Below are 21,154 nucleotides of genomic sequence, written 5' to 3' on the forward strand. Positions count from 1 at the left end.
TTTTGCCAATTTAGCCCTTTTGTCCAATTTGGACTGAGAATCATTGATGTGGATGTCAAGTGTTCCACATGGCACGATCGATCTTAATGTGAATAATTTTTGAAATTTTTTTGAATTTTTATATTTTCTTTTCTTTTTCTCTTCTTTATTTTGTACTCTTCCTTTGCCAGTCATATGCCATCGTCGAGGCCTGGAAAAAAAAACGATTAGAAGAAACAATAAAATATAAATTTAAAAAAAAATGCAAACATTATGCCATGGAATTATGACTTGTAAGATAGTTAGCATTCGCATTATTGATGTACCCCCACTATTATAAACTATTAAATTGCTAAATTGTCAAAAATTCTAAGACTGAATTGATTAAATTAAAAAATTTAAGATATTTCTGGTAACTTTCCCCCATATGTACTTATCAACATGCAATTTGGGCTTAGTGGATACAAAATGAGCACCGCACGAGTGAATGGTTGAGACCTCAGGCGACCCGCTATGCCTGGAAGGCCCAAAGGTGGGCTTGGCTATGACCTCATATTAAAAGGCCCGCGGACTTTGGCCTGGGTCTTCCCGCCCGAACAATGCAATGTAAGTTTTGGATTATGGACCTACCTGAGCAACCCGACATTCGAGCCGATCCCAAGCCCACGCAATGACCACCTCTAATGAGTATTAAGTATCGCATATAGTTTCGTGTTTAGCAAGTAAAAAGGAGGTTCGTTGAGATTTTGTTTTTTCAAAACAGGGATTTCGCATTCCGCGATATTTTCTCACCTTATTCTGTTTTCTCCCCTTTTCTTAGTTGACCCAGGCAAAGGAACCACTATGCATTTCTCCATATTCCTTCCCCATTTTGGGCACACATGTGACACGTTTCCACCACCTAAACCAAAAGGAAATCCAGTTATGTCTCGTTCCGAAGACGATGAAGGGAATGGACCTTGTCTTTGCTGTCCAAAACGAAGATGGCTCGTCAGGTTGAGAACCTCCCGAAGATGAAGAGTGGGCCGTCGCCTGATAGGACTTGGGCTCAGGAAAAGTTTTCCTTCAACTCTCGGCGGGTTAGCAGAGATGATAATTGGACAGATTTTGGGCGAGCAAGGCTCGCTGTCGGAAGTAACGTTGTTGTCCAATCCGAATATTTTCAAGCTGGGGCAGGCCCAGTTCGATTGAGTTCAGATTTGCCACGCAAAAATCCATGCTCGGACCCACTTATTCAGCCTTTCGAGCCTCCCAAACCTCGGATCGGCTCAGGCTAATCGCACGGGCTTTTGAGTTCGGAGCCACTAGCCGCCCTCGAGCAGTGAATTCAAATTCTTGCGCTTGCATCTCTGCACCTCTTTTGATCTCTCCTGCGTGCGAGGATCCCAAGAGGTTTTTTCTATCCTTAAGAGCCTTTTGTGGATTGAAAGTGGAAATATCGTGCGGATGAATTTCCGTTGGTCGCAATATGGTTGAGTCCGATGATGCATAACTACGTCCAGAGCATGGTGCGAAGTAATGAACTACACCTATTGCTGTCCAATAAAAGATGGCGCTGATGTTTAGCTAACCCAATCGAACGTGAAAATGGAGGACTGACCCATCGATTTGCCTGACTTTGTTCATAACGGTACATTGCGTTTTCTTGCAACGAACCGAGTGGCCACTCGGCAATGATATTTTGAATAGTAAGATTTATCCAAATTATTCTCCTCATACAACTCGTACGTGATTATCGTTCAATGATAAATTGTCTGCATAAACCATGGGTGCAATACTGATAAATTTGCCATATGAAATTGCATGGGGAAAGTGAGACTGGCTCAAACATCAAACATGGTGTGAATAAATTATAAAACAATCCTGCTTTATTTGACTTGTGATCATCCACAAGCTAAGGAAAACAATAATGCTTTATATTTTTAATGTTCTTTTTAAAGTGTTCATTTTTAAATGGCACGACTCACCGCACTCAGCTCTATCCAGCTAAGTTCACGGTCATGAAAGATGTTTGTGATGATAGTTGCGTTTTCTTCGTATCGACGTCTTTCTAATTTCTTCACTTGTATTGAATCAACGTGAGGGAACGTGACAAACATAAGGACCCACGTGGGTCCCGATTATGCTCCTAAATGTAAAACCCTAATGTGAGGCATGGGGGCACATTATAAATTTAATTACTAGGGGTTTGGTATGTTCGTACGGGACGGCCAACCAATTACCTTTATAAACAAGAAGAAGAATCGCACCTCCTCTCAAAAAGGGCATCCTAATCCCTAAACCGAAAAACCTTGCACGGTACAAGTCCAACGCGACTCACCGGGGGGTCGCCTCTCCGCTGCACCGCGCCCCATGGGAACACGGTGGGGGCGATCCCATCCACCCGACACGTGTACCGGTTCGGTGCCTTTCGTAGGACGGGCGAGAGCGGGCCAGTAGATTCTCGAAACGTGTCCCCGTGATGTTTCCGCAATGCGCGCTTTAAAACTTCTGCCGGGGTGTACGGACAGTGAGTCCCAGCCTCGTCATTCCCGACCTGCGAAGAAACGGGCGTTTTTTTTTTTTTTTTTTTCTCTCTTTTCTTCTCTGTTCTCCTTTTGTTTCCCCCTTTCGCTTTCGCTTTAAATTCCTTTTTCCACGTCCCCTTGCTAAGAATGAAAGTCAGACGACAACACGGGCTACTCAGAATGAAAAAAGATTTTGCCAGAAGCAGGTTCTCTTCTCTTGCTTTTCTTTGGAATTTTTGTTTAATTTGGCGAGAAGATGCGAGCCTTTGTCTAGTCGCATAAAGTAAAAGGGTAATGTGGAATGAAGGGTAATGTGAAAGGAAGTAAGTTCGTTTGTAAAAGTTATTCGATTCTTTTAAAGCGCTCCGTTGCTTTGGACAAAGAGGAATATTCTCACCATGTCTAATTATGGTGTTTTTAATTAAATAATAGTGCTTGATGAGGCTTGTTAAGGAGACCCATTGAAAATTTGAACAATTCATAATGATCTAAGTGCAGTGTATGGAAATAATTTTCTCTCTTTTCTTGCTTCTTCTTCCTTTTTGAATGTATTGTCTTAAAGTAAAACCCTTTACATTGATCAAAAGAAATGTTGTGTTGTTATCTTAGGAAGGTAATTGTCATTATTTACATTCGACACAAGTATTTTGCACATGACAACAAATAAAAGATAGGGATGAGATTTGTTCCACAAATCACACGAATTGAATGAATCTCAACCATTCATATTATAGAAACCACATGAGAGCTATTCTATCCCAAGCTTTTATTTAATAGTGAGAGAAAAGGTAATGCGAAATGAAGCTAGTTCAATTGCAAAAGTTGTTCAATTCTTGAAACGCTTCGTTGCATTGGCCAAAGAGCAACGTTCTTACCTTGTCTAATTATTATGTTTTTACTTTAAAAATAGTGTTTGACAGTGCTTGTTGACGAGAATAGTGGGAAATTTGAGCAATTTATAATGATCTAGGTACAACGTATGGAGATAAATTTCTCCCTTTTATTGCTTCTTTCTTCTTTTTTGAATGTATTGATTTTTTCTGTTGTTGATTTGAAAAGAAAACCCTTTGTGTTGGTTGAGGAAACATGCAAATGATCTATACAAGTGTGTATTTCTATCCCATAAATAGACTAGTGAGGATCAAATGGTATGTCACATTATTGTCTTAGGAAAGCATATGCTATTATCTACACTCTATATAACAACAGATAAAAAATAGAGATAAGATGCATTCCAAAAAACTATTGCTTAAATCCAGTTTACATGAATCAAATGAATCTCAACCATTACTATCGTGCAATTTATGCGAGTCGTATTATCCCAAGCTTTTATTTAATCACCGAGAGAAAGGGTAATGTGGAAGGAAGCAAGTTCAATTGTAAAAGTTATTCGATCCTTAAAATGCTTCATTGCATTAGGCCAAAAAGGAACATTCTTATATCTTGTTAACAATATGTAAAAGTTTGCGAAAAAAAAAAAAAAAAGATACGAAAATTGGAGAATCTTGCAAATATGGAAATATGGTTTACTTCTAAACTAGAGGAGAAAAAGTTTTATGTTAGTCTAGGGAATAGGCTGAAGTCATTGCAAGTGTGTTTTTCTATTTGATAGACAGAATCAAATGGTGCATAACATTGCTCTCTCGGGGAGGTAATTGCCATGATGTATATTTTACACCGGTATTTTGCACGCAACAACAAATAAAAGGCAGGGATGTGATATATTCCGAAAAAACTATTGCTTATACCGGATGTCAATTATTATTATTATCACAAAATCCGCGCAGGATCCATTTCATCCCGTGCTTTTTTTTCAAGTCAGCAAGCTCGGCTGTAAAAGTAGCTCCATCCTCAAAGCACTTCATTGCGTTGGACCGAAAGTCCAAAGAGGAACGTTCCTACTATATGTCTGTCATTATGTTCACTTTAAAATTTCCAATGATGCTTATTTACGAACCACAAAAAAATTGAGCAATTTACAATACTCTAGGTACGGCGTGCCGGAATAAATTAATCCCTTTTATTGCTTCTTCTTTGCCTTTTTTCTTTTTCTTTTTTTGGTAACGCATATGGGAGTCGAGAGAGCAGGTCAAAATCTATGTAATTGTGTATATTCACTCCATAGATGGACTATTAAGAATTAAATGTATATCTCATGGAATCCACGCAACATCCGTTTTTATCGAAGACCTGTGTTTCATCCATGTAATAATAGACCCACTCCCTACAAGAATTTTCCATTGAGTACTAAAGATGATTTTATATTCATGTCAAAAGAGTTTTCGTAGTTCTATGTCCATATGAATAAATCATTTATAATATGGTATACCTACGATTGAATTGAAGTGTAGCAATGCATGGCCCTTGTGACTCGAACGAGGTTAGGTAACATTAAAATCCAATCCAACTCATTTCACACCCCCTAGTAACAGGGACACTGGATTTGATTAATAGAGGCACCATCTAAGCTTAGTCCAGACTTATCAACCGGAAAAATAAAATAAAATTCAAGACTAGATATTCACGTTCCTTGGTCTAACGATGCAAGAAATCCACTATCGATCGTGAAAAAAAAAAAAAAAAGTGGCAGCTATTTTTCGAAAGACCTCCATCCGGTGTTCGAGTTTTGAGTCATTTACGGAAGAGTTTACCCGAGAATAGGCAAAGACCAATTTTCAAATTGGTCCCTCAATTATCAGCGAAGGTGTGGACTTAATCAGTCGGGTTATCATCGACAAGTAATAGTCATTTATAAACTGAACTATAGAAAACTTCAAAAGAATTGAAAACTAGCCAGCGAAGTTATCAGGCCCACACAACGCGAAGGTTATTGGCGGGAATCCTCCTAAAGTTAGTCCCACAAAGTCATCCGTATCCACGCGCAATCAACACAAGAGTAAACGCACAAAGCCATCCATATCCACACGCAATCGACACTAGAATAACCGATGTGCGGTTGGTTCTATTACTGCTTTTTTTTAGAACTATCGTAACTTGTTATAAAGAAATTATTATTAGATAATAAAAGACCAATGAACTCTTTTTTTTTTTTTTTGGATAATGAAATATTTCTATGGAGATATTTATTTATTTGAATTTAGCAACCGCTTTATGTAACCATCCATAATGAATTACAAATATTGCGACTGTGTTCATTGTAAGCCCCTAATAATCATGACAAAATCTATTATCTTTTAGCAATGCAATCTTTCAACTATCCTAAAAACTATGTTATTATCTATTGTCTCAAGATCTCTTGTGTTGCTTAAATTGGGACGGAATATCATTTAATTATCATCTTGTCATCCATTAAATTCCACTAGAATATCATAATCGATCACTGTGATGCATTAACACTTCTATTCGAGTCGCCACATAATCCATCCCCATCTAATAAAAATCGAAAAATTAATTCCAGTGAAAGATCGATTGGGCGACACAAGTTTGTGGACTTGAGAGGGTATTTAATGATTTTCTGAGTGGTTAGGTCTCCACGCCTATGCGTCTTGATTAATTACTATTGCAAGAAAAATTAAACTACCCACTACAACCACCGGATGTAGACATCTTTAATGACTACATACATTAATCACTATTGCGTGAAAAATTAAAACTACCCACTACCATCTATTGAAGAAGCAATCACCGGATTTACACATCTTTAATGACTACATACAGTCCATTCACTCAAATTCCTTCGAACTTCGAAATCCAATTCCTTCCTTGTTTCCTGTGTCACGGTCATGTACATACTAGTCACTGCTAGCTTAAGAGAAGATATCCGATTGTCGTCTTCAATGAACTTTGGCTATATTTTAAGCACTCATTAAGCATCGCTAAGAAAAGTAAAGTTTCGTTTGTTTCATAAAAATATATAATTTTAAAAAACATTCTAAAAATAATTACTTCGAAATAATTAATTGATTAAAAATATTTTTTATTCAATTATTTTTATAAGCAATACAAATCATCACTTTTTTAATGATATTTTTCACTCTTTTTTTTTTTTTTTTTTTTTTTTTTTTATAAATTTTGTCGAAGGAAACTCACCTCAAGATGCAAATTATAAGCGACGTGGAAAAGAAAAAGAACTTCGAAACCTGATGGTATGTTCTTCCTAATTCTTCTAATGCTTGAAATCCATGACTTCCGAGGTGGCCCCCTCCTCTCTCTCTCTCTCTCTCCCTCCCTCCTCGTCGGGGATCCTATCGTTTCGCGCCACGTTCTTCCTCACCCGCGAGTCGAATCAGTGCCGATCCTTCGCACGCTCGCAAATTCGAAATCGGATTCGAATCAAGTGGCGATCGTGGCTCGTAACGGACACGGAAGGAAAGCGAAAGCGATCGCCAAAAACAAAATAGACGCCCCGGCTGGCCCGAGGATGTTGTACGGACAAACATCCCCTTCGAAAGACCCGTCTTTAATCTCGTCTTTATTATCCTATTTAAAAAGGCCCTGTTCATCGGCCTTATGCTCCTTTATTTATTTATTTTTTATAAAATTTTAAGTAATAAAATTCGATTTTTCCATCTGCTTTTTTTTTATTTCCCGCCGCCACGGGCCCACGATAGGACGTCGTGGGAGGCGAACAATCATTCCCCGGTCGCGGGAAACCGGGCCCCGCGCGATCCTCGACGTCCGTTGGGAGCCGCACGTGTCGAGATCGGGAGCCCCCGCTCTCTCTCTCTCTCTCAGGCGGAAGCTTCGGCAACAAGATTTCGAGTTGGGGGTTGACCAAGTGGGGCCCGCCCCGCTTTCTCTCAGGACCGGATTTCCAATAATGCCCTCGCCGGCCGTGGTGGGAGACTTCCGTCGTCTCTCTTTATCCAGCGGCTTTTCTTTAGCCCCAAAAGTGCCAATGCCTCGACACTGTACGTCCATCGGATCCTCGTTTTTGCGGATGACCATGTTCATATTTAATTCGTAGGCATTTAATAAGATCGAGGATTCTGTTTCGATTTAACGTTTGGGAATATTTATTTATCGCAAATTGAACCTTATTCCATATGCACCACTGATTGAAGGATTTTTGTACATATTATGATCTTTCGCACAATGAGATTATCTCAATCACTAAATTACAAACCATTTATCGCCATTGGATGAAGAATTGCAACTAAATCACTTTTTTTAGAGCTTGATTTCAAAATGCATCATCACTCGTACACATACACATGTTCCATTACCGATCGATTGGATAGTTTAGATGCTTCATATTTACCTATTCAAATTATGCACTCGTGTTGCGACGAGTATTTTGTGATTTGACTTGTATCAAATTGATCAAGAAGACTTGGGGTGGGCTAATAATATTTTTTTCTTTGGTGAAGCAGAAATGCTTCCCCCATGAGTTAAATCCCAAATTCCAATTTTCTCACTTGATTCTTTGAGTGAGATTTGGATATTAAATTTCACACGATTAGAGTAAAAGAGATTTGGCTAGGCTCCGTGGCATGTCCCATTACGCTAACGTCCAAAACACGGGAGATGCGAGCGACGCCTTTGAAGACGCTTCTCTCTGTCTTCTCATATGCCCAAAATAAAAATAAAAATAAAAATAAATATTATTTATTTATCGGAAAAGAAAAGAATATTTTAATAGGCCGAAAAATCGCCCATAGAAAAAAGCGACTTTAGCTCCACGTCACATTTTCCTTAGCGGGCTAATCATCCGTTTTTTTCTCTTGACAATTTCTTTCTTCCCCACTCCGTATTTTCTAAATTTTTCGCCCCTCTCTCTCCGCTCACTATCAGCTCTCAGCTCTCAGCTCTCGTTCTCTCGGTCTCGGTGCCGCGCGCACAGTCTCGCTTCGCTCTCCAACCGCATTCCTCCCTCGAATCGCCGTCTCCCTCCATCTTTCCCCCTCAATGTCGCGCCGTGGCGGCCGCGGTGGCCGCGCGGGAGGCAGGCGATCGGACGCTAGCGGCGATCAGCCGGCCCCGTCGTTTCAGCGCGGCGGCGGAGGAAGAGGAGGTGGCGGTGGTGCCGGCAGGGGCCGCGGTTACGCCGGCGCTGTCGGTGGTCCCGGTCAGCGTCCGGCTCCGGCTCCGGCTCCTGCTCCTTCACCGGTTCCGCCGGCTGTTGCTGCTGGGCGTCCCGCACCGGCTTCTAGTGTTGCAGCCGCCTCTCCTGGAGCGTCTACCTCGGCGGCGGCGGCTCCGGCGGCGGCTCCGGCTCCGGCTCCGGCTCCTCCCCCCGTGGCGCCGGCTCCGGATGTTCCTCTGAGCGGCGAGCTCGAGCGGCGGCTCACATTACAGGCTCCGGCGCCACCGCCCCTCTCGTCGAAGGGGATCAGATTCCCGCAGAGGCCGGGCTTCGGAAAGGCCGGGAGGAAGTGCGTGGTTCGAGCGAACCACTTTCTAGTCCAAGTAGCCGACCAGGATTTTCACCACTACGACGTAACGATCTCCTCCTTCGTCTCATTTTGTTTGGCGAATCGCGTTTGCCTGTGAAATTTTTTGTCATCTTGCTCAAATCGTCCCACTTTTGGTCATAAGCAGGGTGTGCATGCGTGGGTTTTAGCTAGCGTGTTTTGCTCTCTCTTTTCCTCGATGAAATTCATCTGCGTGGTTAAGCTATATTTTTCTTCTTCATCATATGTTCCCGTCTTACTTTTTTTTCCCCCTTTTCGTGCTCTATTCTGGCATTTTGGCTTTTGGTTTCGTTAGTCAGCGGCCTTTGCCGAGTCCAGCATGTCGAATCATGAACCATTACGGCATTTTTATTTTTATTTTTTTGTTCTCTCTCTCTTTTCCATGGATGATTTTTTTTTTTTTTTTTTTTTTGACTTTTATGTAATGGCCGGGATTTTTCCCCTTCGCTTGTCTTTTCTTTTTGAGTTGCTGATGCTGAGGACGTGTTGCGGGGACATTTGCCCAGATTAGTTGTCTGGTCGAGGAGCTTTTGTGGTGATTTTTTTGTCATCAGTTTTGAGTTGAAAGTTTTTGTTAATTTTCTGATATTGTCTTTTGACGCTAAATCGATTTTTTATTTTTCGGAAATTAGTAATAGTTAATTTTTTGGGCTAAGATGTTGATGGTGTTTCCTGAGCAGTGGTCTGTCTTTTTTATTTTTGCTTCTTTTTTATTTTTTTTTCCCCAACTTCTGCAATGCTTCTCCAAGGAATGGGAGAAGTCCTCTTTACCTTCACTTCTCTTCCTCAATGTCTGTAATTCTGTTGAATAAATCGAATCTGCTTAGCACTCTAAATAATGTAATCTACATTTCCCTTCAAGAGCTTTTGTGGTGATCTTTTCGTCATCATTTGTCCCAGTAGATTTGAGTTGAAACTTTCCTTGTTAATTTCCCGATATTCTCTTCCAACCCTGGATTTTTTGGGCTTAGATGTTGATCATGTCCCCTGAGCAGTGGCCTGTCTGTTTTTTCTTTTCCAAGTTTTTGCAATGCTTCTTTGAGGAATGGGAGAAGTCCTATTTACTTTCACCTCCCCCCCCCTCAATACTGTGATACTGTTGAATGAATTGTTTCTGCTTAGCACGTTAAATCCTCACAGTAATGTACTTTCCCCTTCAGGAGCTTTTGTGGTGATCATTTCATCATTATTTGTCCCAGTAGATTTGAGTTGAAACTTTTCTTGTTAATTTTCTGATATTCTCTTCTGACACTGAATTGTTTTCTCGGGAATTAGTACTAGTTAATTTTTTTGGGCTATTATGTTAATCATGTTTTCTGAGCAGTGGCCTCTCCTCTTGGTGTTTTTTTGCCTCCTGAGTTCTGCAATGCTTGGGAGAAGCCCTATTTACCTTCACTTCTCTTCCTTAATATCTGTAATTCTGTTTAATAAATTGTTTCTCGGTCAATTTGTCGTGCCATATTATGCCATGAATTTGCTGACATTATTTTTCGGCACATGATGATTTAGGTATCTATTGATCCAGTGATTGCTTCCAAGAAAACTAATAGGGAGATATTAGCTGTTCTTGTCAAAGAGTATTGGGAGACTCATTTAGGTAGAAGGAGGCCGGCCTATGATGGTAGAAAAAGTCTTTACACAGCAGGACCATTGCCTTTCGACAACAAGGTGTTTTCTGTAAAATTGGTAGAAAATAATGAAGCTTCCGGGAGTTCTTCTCAATCGAGAAGGTGAACTTTCTTTATTGTTTTGGCAATAAATAAGCATTTGACAATTCTTTAGTTTTTAATTTGGAGGCATCATGCAGGAAGGATCGTGAATTCAAGGTGACTATATCGCTGGTCGCTAAAACTGATCTTCATCATCTTCAGCAGTTTATTCAGGGTAGACAATTGGATTGTCCGCAGGAGATAATACAAGTTCTTGACGTGGTCCTTAGAGCCTCTCCATCTGAAAAGTAATTTCGCAACTCATATACATCATTTTGTTATGGTTAACTTGTGTCCACTATGTACTTTTGCTTCCTCTATCCATCCATCTATTGACTTGTTGAATTCATTATTGTAGGTATGCTGTTGTTGGACGATCATTTTTCTCACCTGATTTAGGGCTCAAAGGTGACCTTGGTGAGGGTTTAGAATACTGGAGGGGATATTACCAGTCTATAAGACCTACACAGTTTGGGCTCTCACTGAATATAGGTACCTCGCTTGAGCAGCCAATTATCTTTGCTCATGTACATTAGCCAATCTTGTATATCTATCTGAACAGTACTAATTCAGTCTGCGATTTTCTTGAGCTGTAGATGTGTCGGCTAGAGCTTTCTATGAGCCAATTCTGGTTTCTGATTTTGTTGCAAAACACTTCCACCGTCGAGATCTGTCAAGGCCATTGTCGGATCCAGACCGTATTAAGGTATGACCCATAAACGCATCTGCATTGTGTAGTGGGAAAAAAAAGCAAAAGGAAGAATTACATATCTGTGAAATCTGGGGGAACTGAAATGGAATTTGTTTTATCCATATTATCTCTGTATGTGTGGGTTTCTGTCGGTGAGCATGTGTGTTTCAGGTGGAGGGAGAGGGGTGCTTTTGTTGGATGGTTATTTGGCATTGCTTTTTTTTATGCAAGTGAGTTACGAAAACCTCTCTCATTTTAGACATTTCTTTAGGTGAAGAAGGCTTTGAAGGGAATTAGGGTGGAAATCACTCATAGAGAATATCGGAGAAGTTACAAGATTACTGGAGTGTCAAATAAGCCAATGATGCACACCACGTGAGGACTTTTTTTCTCTTTTGCATTGCTTTATCTGGTTCTACCCTAGTTTTAAATGCATATATGGTAGCACAGAGTTTATTTTGTATTTAGGAAAGAAGATTAGATGTTGAAGACCCTATTGTTAAATTTTGCGTGGCATTGATATATCAAGAACAAAACACAATAACCTGAGATATTTCTGTGCCTCTCTTGTGGAAGATATTGCTCTGGAGGAGTGCTTCATATGTATTGAAAATATAGTCTCCATGTTGGATGGTTTACCATTTAGTTATATGTTTCCACCTTCTCTTCTGGCAAAGTAAATGTCCTTTGAACAACTCCCCCATTGCCATATTGTCGACACCCTCTTGTATGAAATTCTCTCCGGGAAAAATTTGGTGTGGCTTGTCAAGTAAAAGAAAAAAGGAAACATTGGTATGAGATGATGGCTCGTAGGAGCTGTTTTGACTTGTTTTACTTTTGAGATGATAAGGACTTGTTGCCTATGGTGTGGTGCTTCTTTTCATTTTTGTAAGTTCTAAACCAAAATGTCTTCACTTGAAATCTTTGACATGATTAAGGTAGCGTTATTTCAATCCTCCCTGAATCTAGTACATGTTCTTGTGCTCCTGTGATAAATGTGACCTCAAGGAACTGTAACCTATTTTCTCAATTCTTATAGTAATCTGTGTTTTACAAAATGTTCACAATGTTTATTCGGTCAATCAGGTTTTTGCTTGATGAGGGCGAAGAGAAGTCAGTTGTTGTTTACTTCCGGGACAAATACAATATTGATTTGCAATATAAATCAATGCCCGCGCTACTAGCTGGAAGTGACACGAAGCCTGTCTTCTTACCAATGGAGGTTTCTTTTTATGATGATGAGATTTTTTATTTCTTTTTATTCTCTTTTAAGAAGCCTGCTTTATTTAGCTCTTGTCATGAAAGGTCTGGCTTTTCTGTTTGCAGCTTTGTAGAATTGTTGATGGGCAGAGGTACACTAAAAAATTGAATGAACGGCAAGTAACTGCTCTGTTAAGGGCGACTTGCCAACGCCCTTATGACAGGGAAATGAGTATCAGGCAGGTAGGAAATGTTAGCTGGCTTCATATATACATTCTTTTGATAAGGATTAGCTGGCTTCATATATACATTCTTTTGATAAGGATCTTCTAGGCAGTGCAATTTTCAGGCTAAGCTAGCGCATGCTTGTGCAGATGGTTGATGGGAATAAATATGATGATGAACTCCTCCTAACGACAGAATTTGGGATGTCAGTGGGAAAGGAACTTGCTTCCATTGAGGCTCGTGTCTTGCCACCCCCAATGGTATGCTGTAGTACATCTTTGTTGTGGGAAACTGAATGCTGACATAGTTGCATTCTATTTATTCTAGTTTCGTCAGCTGACTTTTGCTATTGATGCAGCTTAAGTATCATGAAACTGGTCGAGATGCAACGGTTGGTCCGCTTATGGGACAGTGGAATATGATTAACAAGGTGAGCTACCTCCATTTATTGTCAATTGATATTCATCTTCTGATGTGCCCGCAGTGATGGTTGGTGCAGAAAAATTCAATAAACAAACATTGTAGTGTTATCTTTAGTTGATTATTTTAACATTTTGACCACAATCAGTTCTTTTTTCTATTTGTTTACAGAAAATGATCAACGGAGGTAAAGTGGATGCCTGGACCTGTGTAAACTTCTCAAGATTGAATGGAAATATGACTCGTCAATTTTGTGACGAGTTGGTCAAGATGTGTATTAGTAAAGGGATGGTAGGTATCTTTGACAGAGCAATGTCATATAATGGAATATCTCTCTTTTTTTCTATTTCTTGGTGATGTTATGAGATACAAATTTTTTGCACCTTAGAAAATTTTAATATCCTCAACAGGCTTTTAACCCACCTCTACTCCCTATACGTGATGGTCAACCCCACCAGATTGAAAGAGTCCTTGCAGATATTAATAGAGAATCTCGGGCAAGCCTTGCAAACTCGAATCTACCTCGCAAAGAACTTCAGCTGTTAGTAATTATCTTACCGGACATGACTGGATCTTATGGTAAGTTATCCTTTAATTGTCATCTTTAGAGCTCTTACGGAGTTAAAATTTTCCCTTTTCTGATGACCATTTGTTTCCCAGGAAAGATAAAAAGAATATGTGAAACTGAATTGGGAATTGTCTCACAGTGTTGCCAACCTAGACAAGCTGCAAAAATGAGCAAGCAATATTTTGAAAATCTTGCACTGAAAATTAATGTCAAGGTAGTGAGGTTCTTTTCTGCATGAATTTTCTATTTCATCAATTATGATTATTGATCATTCTGCTTGATGGTCATAGGTTGGTGGAAGGAATACTGTTCTGAATGATGCCATCCTGAGAAGAATCCCTCTCATCACTGATTTGCCAACCATAATTTTTGGGGCTGATGTAACACACCCGCAACCTGGAGATGATACTAATCCATCCATAGCAGCTGTATGCATTTTGCTTTTCTGTTGTCATATGATATTTTGAAGTGTTTAAACAATTGATGGTATTGATATGACCAGGTGGTAGCTTCCATGGACTGGCCGGAGGTGACAAAATATAGAGGTCTTGTTTCTGCTCAAACTCACCGACAGGAAATCATTAATGATTTGTACATCCAGAAACAGACCTCAGAGGGGAAAGCTGGAGGAATGATCAGGTAAGGCCTTGTTTGTTTTCTTTGATGCCTATCATTAATATGCTTTCCCCTAACTCACTTCCACATTCTCTGCAGGGAACTGCTTATTGCCTTTAGAAGATCTACTGGGCATAAACCTCATAGGATAATATTTTATAGGTGTTGTACTTTTTTTGTTGTGCTAAAGTAGATAGCTTTGTTTGTCATTGCCATTGAAGTTTGATTGTCACTGCAGGGATGGGGTGAGTGAAGGTCAATTCTCTCAAGTTCTTCTTTATGAAATGGATGCGATTCGCAAGGTATTTAGTGGGAATAAGTCCATGGAATATTCGCTCATCATCTTTCCTTTAGGTAGGATCTTAAGAGCCATTTTTCTAGTTATAACTTGAGTCGGTGTTGCCATAGGCTTGTGCCTCACTTGAAGAGGGTTATTTGCCACGAGTTACTTTCGTTGTGGTGCAAAAGAGGCACCACACACGCCTCTTTCCTGAGAATTATAACAGACGTGATTCAATGGACAGGAGCGGCAATATACTACCTGGTATGGTACCCTCTTAAATGTTTGTGTTAATTTAGCAAAGTGTCTTGCTTTTCAAGTACTTAAATTTTTAGTACATTTGATTAGGTACTGTTGTCGATACTCACATCTGCCACCCCACTGAATTTGATTTTTACCTCAATAGCCATGCTGGGATTCAGGTGACACCGATCTCCTTTATGCTAAGTGAAACACACCAATTGATGTTGTGATTGAACTCTTGTTTTGTTATGTAAATGCCATGTGTTGCATTCATATGATGTAGGGTACTAGTAGACCATCTCACTATCATGTATTACTTGATGAGAACAAATTTACTGCCGATGCTCTCCAAACCCTCACGAACAATTTGTGCTACACGTAAGTACTCTTCTGCCCAACTGATTTCACTCATTGCCTAGAGAATAGTTACTTTGGATCATATCTTATTGTTATATTTGAACTCTGCAGATATGCTCGATGTACACGCTCGGTGTCAATAGGTTCGATCAGGATCTGTTATTTTTCAGCATTGAACTTTTTTTCTTTAAAACCCCCTTCGAACTTTTTACTCCACTGACATTTTGTGCCTCCTGCAGTGCCTCCTGCTTATTATGCGCATTTAGCAGCCTTTCGAGCGAGGTATTACATAGAGGGGGACGGGTCGGATACTGGGTCATCAGGAGGAGGAGGAAGGGGCACCAAGGAGGGGACTGCTGTCGAGATTCGGGCACTTCCTTCCATCAAAGATAATGTCAAAGATGTAATGTTTTATTGCTGATGCGTTGCGCACTAAGGAGGGATCGCACTGTTTTACTGGAAATATACTCAGCGTCACTTCACGCGACATACATTTTGGGTTTTGATTCATGTGAAAACAAGCACTAGACTCAGTTAGGAACTGGTGGGACCGCTTAGGCAATTGTCAGGTTTCGTGTTAAGACACCTTTTGATGTTCGGTATCGCTTTTGGTGCGGATGTTAATATTGACAGCACCTCACATACTCCCAATGAGGTTTACTTGATTGTGCAGAAGAAAGCTGCGTGTGCAAGAAAGTTCACATATGCAGTTGATGATGTTCCTAAGTAGAACCGATGACAGATTTCCTTCTTTGGACATGCTTTCTAACTTTCACTTTATGATTGAAAGATGTGCCATAGATTTGAAATTTCAAATTAGTTGTCATTGGCATTTTGGGTTTGAGGGTAGTGAGGAAAGTCGTTAGAACTCTATTGAGCTTTCCCCTAAGATAGGGGATGCAATCCATGTCATCGATTGACATTGTAATCCGACACCCTTTTGTCGTGACAAGGTAAGAGTGTGAGAAGCCCAATCCTTGCATCCAGTACCAATTACTGATGCTTCCTAAAAGCCTCATTAGATATAATCAACAATACTTTAACAAAGCCTAGTTGAAAGGGGAAATTTTTTAATTATTCTCAAGCGAAAAATAAAAATAAATATACAGGGTAGAAAGTATCCCCGCCGATGGCTGCATGGTTGCACCACGTCCAACCTGGCCTCTACGTTACACGGAGAAAAATAGAGCTGTTTATGTACACGAAAGGAAAGGGTGCAAAGAAACACCGAGGGATATTTTCCTAGTGTAAATGCTAAAAAAGCCTAATAATGCTTCCGAGCATGGATATGGTCATGAAACAGACTCTCAGTCCCCATTGAGTGAATCCAAAAGGTGCAACCCTATCCAAACCACCGCCACGACTCATTTGCCCCGCATGGAAGTACTCTCCTTGGCCCTTGCTGTTGGTCGTGGCTGTGGAGACATTGACCGAGAGGGAACCTGGGAAGATGCATTTATGCAAACACGGAAAATTTACTGTTTGCTGAAAGGATGGAATTGCTTGTCCAATTTGTGAAAACGCTGATAGCATGTTGAAAAATAAAGGAGGAACTCATCCTAATTAGATTCTTGCTCAGTTTCAATTTGGACGAAGAGAAAGCAACTCACAGTCGTAGTTAGTCCATCCAAGCCGCTGGCCAGCCAGGTCATATACGACGATTTTGTTTTTCAGAACAAGATCTGTAGAAAAAGGGCAGTAACCTTGAATGCTTTAGAGGTAGAGAGTCCAAGGCATGCACATTCAAATCGATCCATATCCATTATGTCATAAGCATGATGTGAAAAATGCAAAAGAGTGTCCTTTCTTGAGGTCCCCACGAAACAAGAATGAGAACTTTGGCCCTAAAATATAAAGACCCCTCTATAGTGTTTCCCAGTTCTCGAGTTTCAAAAAGCATAAACAAAAAGCAAACTGAAAGAGTCAGGGTTCGTACTTTTCCCAGGCTATATTGATAGGAAGTTGTGAAAACTGAAATTGCCAAGCTTATGGAGGAGGCACACATGGGGGAAACAACGATCGTTCTTTAGGAAACTGTCAACTTCATATGGATAAGTTCATCCATATGATTGGGTCACCTTTGATTCATGCCAACAAGATATTTGCATATTTATTAGGAAACATTAAAACGGAATAGATCCGGACACACACAAATGCTGGTTGTTTGAGGAAAAAGAAATAAAAAGTTATATTCAACTTATACAAGAGGGTTCAAGACAATGAGAGAGGGGAAATAGGGATAAAACATATACCAGACGGCCTCACCTCCTAATATTGTTCTAGCTTGGCCCTGAGCCTTTGAAAAGCCCGGACACCAGACCGTAGAACCATCCTGTGAGGACAATATTTACAACATCTGTCAAGATAGTGCATACTAAGACAGCCACCTAACAGCCCATGTCACCAAGCAAAATTAGGTAGCTACTGCGACCAGATCAGATGCAGCTTCGCAGGCAGAGAATAGAGAAGCAGATGTACAGACTTGTAATCTTTAATGAACAGCATTCAACAGTTTCTTCCAGAGAAATCTAGATCTCGACTAGACAAAAGAATCTTATAGTGTAGCAGCAGTAAGACAACAACAAGAAACCTGTTGACACAACAATCCAGAATAAAGTCCTCAACATAAAGCCACATGAAGTGAATCATTGCAAATCACAATCCAATTATTAGCCAAACCCAGCAAATTTAAATTGCAGATTTTCAGCAACTGAAAAAACTAATGAATGTTTTGAAGAATCTAAATAGATAGAACCATGACTTCGGATCATTTTAACCACTTACAAAAGAAATTTGCTGCACGAGATACTCCTGAGGGCTTAAGATCATTGAGGCCCCGCCTTCAAAATTAAAACTAACTTGAGGGAATATGTCGACAACACTGCACATGCACAAGCCTTCTGTCAGCAGTAGCTTTTTCAACCAAAGGGACTTCATAAAAAATGAATCGAGAGGTCATTTAGGAAAGACTGACTTGGAGGTAGTAAAAAAACAGTGATTTCCCTCGTTTATAAGCATGCGCACAGTTTGAGAAACACTGATTGCAATCTGCATGAATCAAAACAATGGTGTTAGGCCTGCAACCTTAATCCTACTTCTTTGAAACTTTTGTTGACTCTTGGGTGGACAATTAACTTTCTAACCTACTTATCCCAGTAGGATTTTAAGCAATGTGCAGGCAACAGTGTTTTCTTCCAAAACTTACAGCATTGACAAGTGTATCGTAAGCTTCCTCAACCAGGTATGCCAAAGTTGTTCCTGTGTCAACTATGGTTCCACGATCTGTTGATGTTGCAAATACTGATGGATCTATGGAAAGAGGTTGACCATTCAAGGAAATGCTTTGCAGATTCAAGTTATAATAAGGCCTGCAAATTGGACAAGCAGCCCAGTAAAATGGACATAGATGCAACATGATTTGAAATTTTTTGTACGACTAGAAGAAGTTGGAAGGTGAGATAAGACTGACTGCTGGTTGTATCAGAACATGGAAGCACCCAAATTTTTCATCAAGTAGAAATCTCCAGATTAAGGATTAGGATTAAGACCCACAATAATTTAAACATGGTATAAAAGGGATCCAAAAGGAACTTTCCTATTGTAGATGCATGCATCAATGCAATACTGAGTTTATCCTTGGAATAAGAATTAAAGCAAAACTTAGTCAGGATGGCAAATTTACTACATATTACATCACAATAACACAGAAAAAAGAGGCTCCGACATGTCAAAGGCTGTGAAGCATCCAGTAGGCACACTAAACAGTGCGAGTTATACGCATGTAGAGCTACACAATCAAGCCTTCCGAAAAAAAGAGAAAGCATAAAAAATATATCAGCTTTATTTGACACTCTCAGAACAATGCGCAACATTTTTTCATTTTCACTATGAACTTACTGTGAAGGCACAAGTGGAGTGTAGACAATCTTTGGATCCAGAATTTCACCAAGAACTAGTGTACCGCCACCATCACCATCTCCTCTCAAGCAGTGTGAGAACGCTCGGGGAGCTACTCCGAGTAAAGCCAGTTGAGAGACAACAGATGTTTCCTGCTGCCCAAGTCCAAAAATCCCATCAATTGTCTTACCTGACTCTTGCAAGTCCCCTGTTTGTGAAGTGCTACACCTGCTCAATCAACCATGAAATTAACTAGAACCCCTTCAGCGTCATTAAGAAGGACCCTCAGACTTACTTTTACATGTTTAAGATTTGCTTACCCAAACATAACAGCAGCTGACGAATTCACAAGAGTGTTCCCTTCTAACATGTCGAATGTGATCAAGTCTGTCACGTAATATCCAGAAGCCCTACTACCATCTTCATACGCAAGCGAGTAACTACACAAATTGTTCTGAGTGGGACATACAGAATCCGATGTTTGAACCCCCGGACTGCATCTTTCATCTGAGCAAGAGATTACTGAAGCTGATGACGAGCTCCCCGGATCGAAAACATGAAGCGGCATCTATTGGGAGTCGCAGCATATCCAGTGACATTTACTCAGATTAAAAAACTTCAAGCATTAGAAAGCGTAGGTTAACACAAGCGATATGCTAAAACATATACATTGAGTGCATTTGTTCGAGGGCAGCCATTACAGGAGCTGCAACTGACCCACAGAAGGTCGCTTCCAGTATCTATCTGTACATAGAACTCCCTCGGAGGAGTACCTAATTGAATTCTCGCGTAATACAGCCTGCAGAGAAGAAGCCACGACCTGAGGTCAATTCGAATGGAACGAAGAACCTAAAACCTCTCTAACCAGCACCAGCGGACATATTCAGCTCCGCACGCGAAACGCGAGCCGCATTCGAAGCCACTAATCCCGACATGCGAAGGACATGCAATTTCCTGAAGCGAAATCTCCAAAAACATACGGCACGCGAGAGGATCGGATTCAGTACCCGAGGACCATAGGATCGGCGATGCCGCCGACCGGGAAATCGACGACGCCGTCGACAGCCCGCAGCATCCTCCGGTGCCGCGCCCCGTCGCGATCCCTGAGCCGGCCCAGCCCGACGACGCGAGCGGGCGGGAAGGCCCTCTTCAGCGTCAGCGCCGCCGGGAAGCCGCCGGAAAGAAGCGCCGCCGCCGCCGGCAGCAGGGCGAGGGCGATCAGGGCCCACGCGCCGGCGGAGGTGGGGGCCATGACGTTCCGCATTGGAGAGGGATGGGGAGGGGGAGAGGGTGGAGGGAAATGAAGTGAGGGGAGTGAGAGAGGGAGAGAGAGAATGGCTTGGAAGTTCGAAAAGTTGGGGGGGAGTTTTGGAGTTTTGTCAAAACTCTTTGATAAAAAGCGTTTCTTCGCAGAAATGGGCCCCACTTCTTTCGTCCCTTTGGGATATAAAAATCTCTTGTCTTTTTATTTTATTTTTTAGTTTTTGTAACGGTCTTGTAAAAGTCAGTTCCCCCCCCGAGAAAATATTCTTTTTCTTTTTCTTTTTTAAGAAAAATTCTTGTTTCCAGACTTTCGAATATTTCCTCTGAAAAAAAAGCCTTTCGACTTTTTCCGGCAAGACATTCAAACTTAAAAAGTATCTTTCTAATTCTTATACGTGACGTTCGATCTATCCAAATGGAGGAATTACTACCATCTCAATATCAGCTTAAGCTTAGACTGGCTTAATTTGAACAACATTTTGCCCTTCGTTTTAATCGAAAACACGTGATCCAAGTTAGGGTTTCATGAAATTAGATTGAGGAGAGGAGAGGAACGGGAGAGGGGGATCAGGTGCTTTGATCTCGATTTGGGATTTAGGTTCTTAAACTAAAAATAGAGTAACGTATCCAATTTGATTGATGCCATCCACTCACTCCGTCAGCTAATAAATCACTCATTCTCCCTTTTTGCAAGTTGATTCTAATTTTGACAAGTGGGTAAGCAAGTTCAATTCATCTTCCATAGTGTGGAGTCGCCCAAATAAAAACGAAATCTCTAAAATTGTGCGCCTCTCTCTCACATGGAATCAAGCCCCAAATCAAAACC

General features: G+C 40.7%; 2 protein-coding genes across 4 annotated transcripts; one reads left to right on the forward strand and one right to left on the reverse strand.

Moving 5' to 3' along the window:
- The first annotated feature begins 8,216 nt into the window (after positions 1-8,216).
- LOC104434026 (protein argonaute 5) lies at positions 8,217-15,919 on the forward strand. Of its 2 annotated transcripts, none has more exons than XM_010046972.3 (22): positions 8,217-8,885; positions 10,370-10,590; positions 10,668-10,817; positions 10,928-11,061; positions 11,166-11,275; positions 11,532-11,635; positions 12,347-12,482; positions 12,587-12,703; positions 12,835-12,945; positions 13,044-13,115; positions 13,277-13,396; positions 13,516-13,684; positions 13,766-13,887; positions 13,964-14,101; positions 14,176-14,312; positions 14,388-14,450; positions 14,527-14,590; positions 14,697-14,832; positions 14,917-14,990; positions 15,095-15,189; positions 15,280-15,311; positions 15,408-15,919. In XM_010046972.3, exons 1-22 carry the CDS (start codon positions 8,355-8,357, stop codon positions 15,587-15,589), a joined length of 3,018 nt encoding a protein of 1,005 aa, XP_010045274.2. In that variant the 5' UTR covers positions 8,217-8,354; the 3' UTR covers positions 15,590-15,919. The 2 variants fall into 2 exon arrangements, with proteins under 2 accessions (XP_010045274.2, XP_039163375.1); XM_039307441.1 differs by lacking the exon at positions 8,217-8,885 and adding an exon at positions 10,212-10,274.
- A 274-nt stretch (positions 15,920-16,193) lies between these two features.
- LOC104434027 (aspartic proteinase 39) lies at positions 16,194-20,412 on the reverse strand. Of its 2 annotated transcripts, none has more exons than XM_010046973.3 (10): positions 20,073-20,410; positions 19,735-19,864; positions 19,386-19,633; positions 19,066-19,293; positions 18,374-18,536; positions 18,143-18,216; positions 17,953-18,049; positions 17,434-17,500; positions 16,779-16,850; positions 16,194-16,610 (listed from the first exon to the last, which is right to left on the reverse strand). In XM_010046973.3, the coding sequence occupies exons 1-10, from the start codon at positions 20,327-20,329 to the stop codon at positions 16,423-16,425; spliced, it is 1,524 nt and encodes a 507-aa protein (XP_010045275.1). In that variant the 5' UTR covers positions 20,330-20,410; the 3' UTR covers positions 16,194-16,422. The 2 variants fall into 2 exon arrangements, 1 of the variants encoding a protein (XP_010045275.1); XR_005548554.1 differs by having other exon boundaries at positions 16,541-16,610; positions 17,421-17,500; positions 20,073-20,412.
- Between the last annotated feature and the right edge of the window lie 742 nt (positions 20,413-21,154).

Source organism: Eucalyptus grandis, chromosome 2 (genome assembly GCF_016545825.1).
Source record: "Eucalyptus grandis isolate ANBG69807.140 chromosome 2, ASM1654582v1, whole genome shotgun sequence".
NCBI classification, from domain to species: domain Eukaryota; kingdom Viridiplantae; phylum Streptophyta; class Magnoliopsida; order Myrtales; family Myrtaceae; genus Eucalyptus; species Eucalyptus grandis.

Coding starts and splice junctions, on each gene's coding strand:
- LOC104434026 (XM_010046972.3), top strand. CDS start 8,355: ATGTCGCGCCGTGGCGGCCGCGGTGGCCGCGCGGGAGGCAGGCGATCG. Junction 13,397..13,515: donor TGTGTATTAGTAAAGGGATG/GTAGGTATCTTT, acceptor TATCCTCAACAG/GCTTTTAACCCACCTCTACT. Junction 13,685..13,765: donor GGACATGACTGGATCTTATG/GTAAGTTATCCT, acceptor TTTGTTTCCCAG/GAAAGATAAAAAGAATATGT.
- LOC104434027 (XM_010046973.3), bottom strand. CDS start 20,329: ATGCGGAACGTCATGGCCCCCACCTCCGCCGGCGCGTGGGCCCTGATC. Junction 19,865..20,072: donor GCCGATCCTATGGTCCTCGG/GTACTGAATCCG, acceptor TCTTCTCTGCAG/GCTGTATTACGCGAGAATTC. Junction 18,050..18,142: donor TGTTTTTTTACTACCTCCAA/GTCAGTCTTTCC, acceptor GTGCATGTGCAG/TGTTGTCGACATATTCCCTC.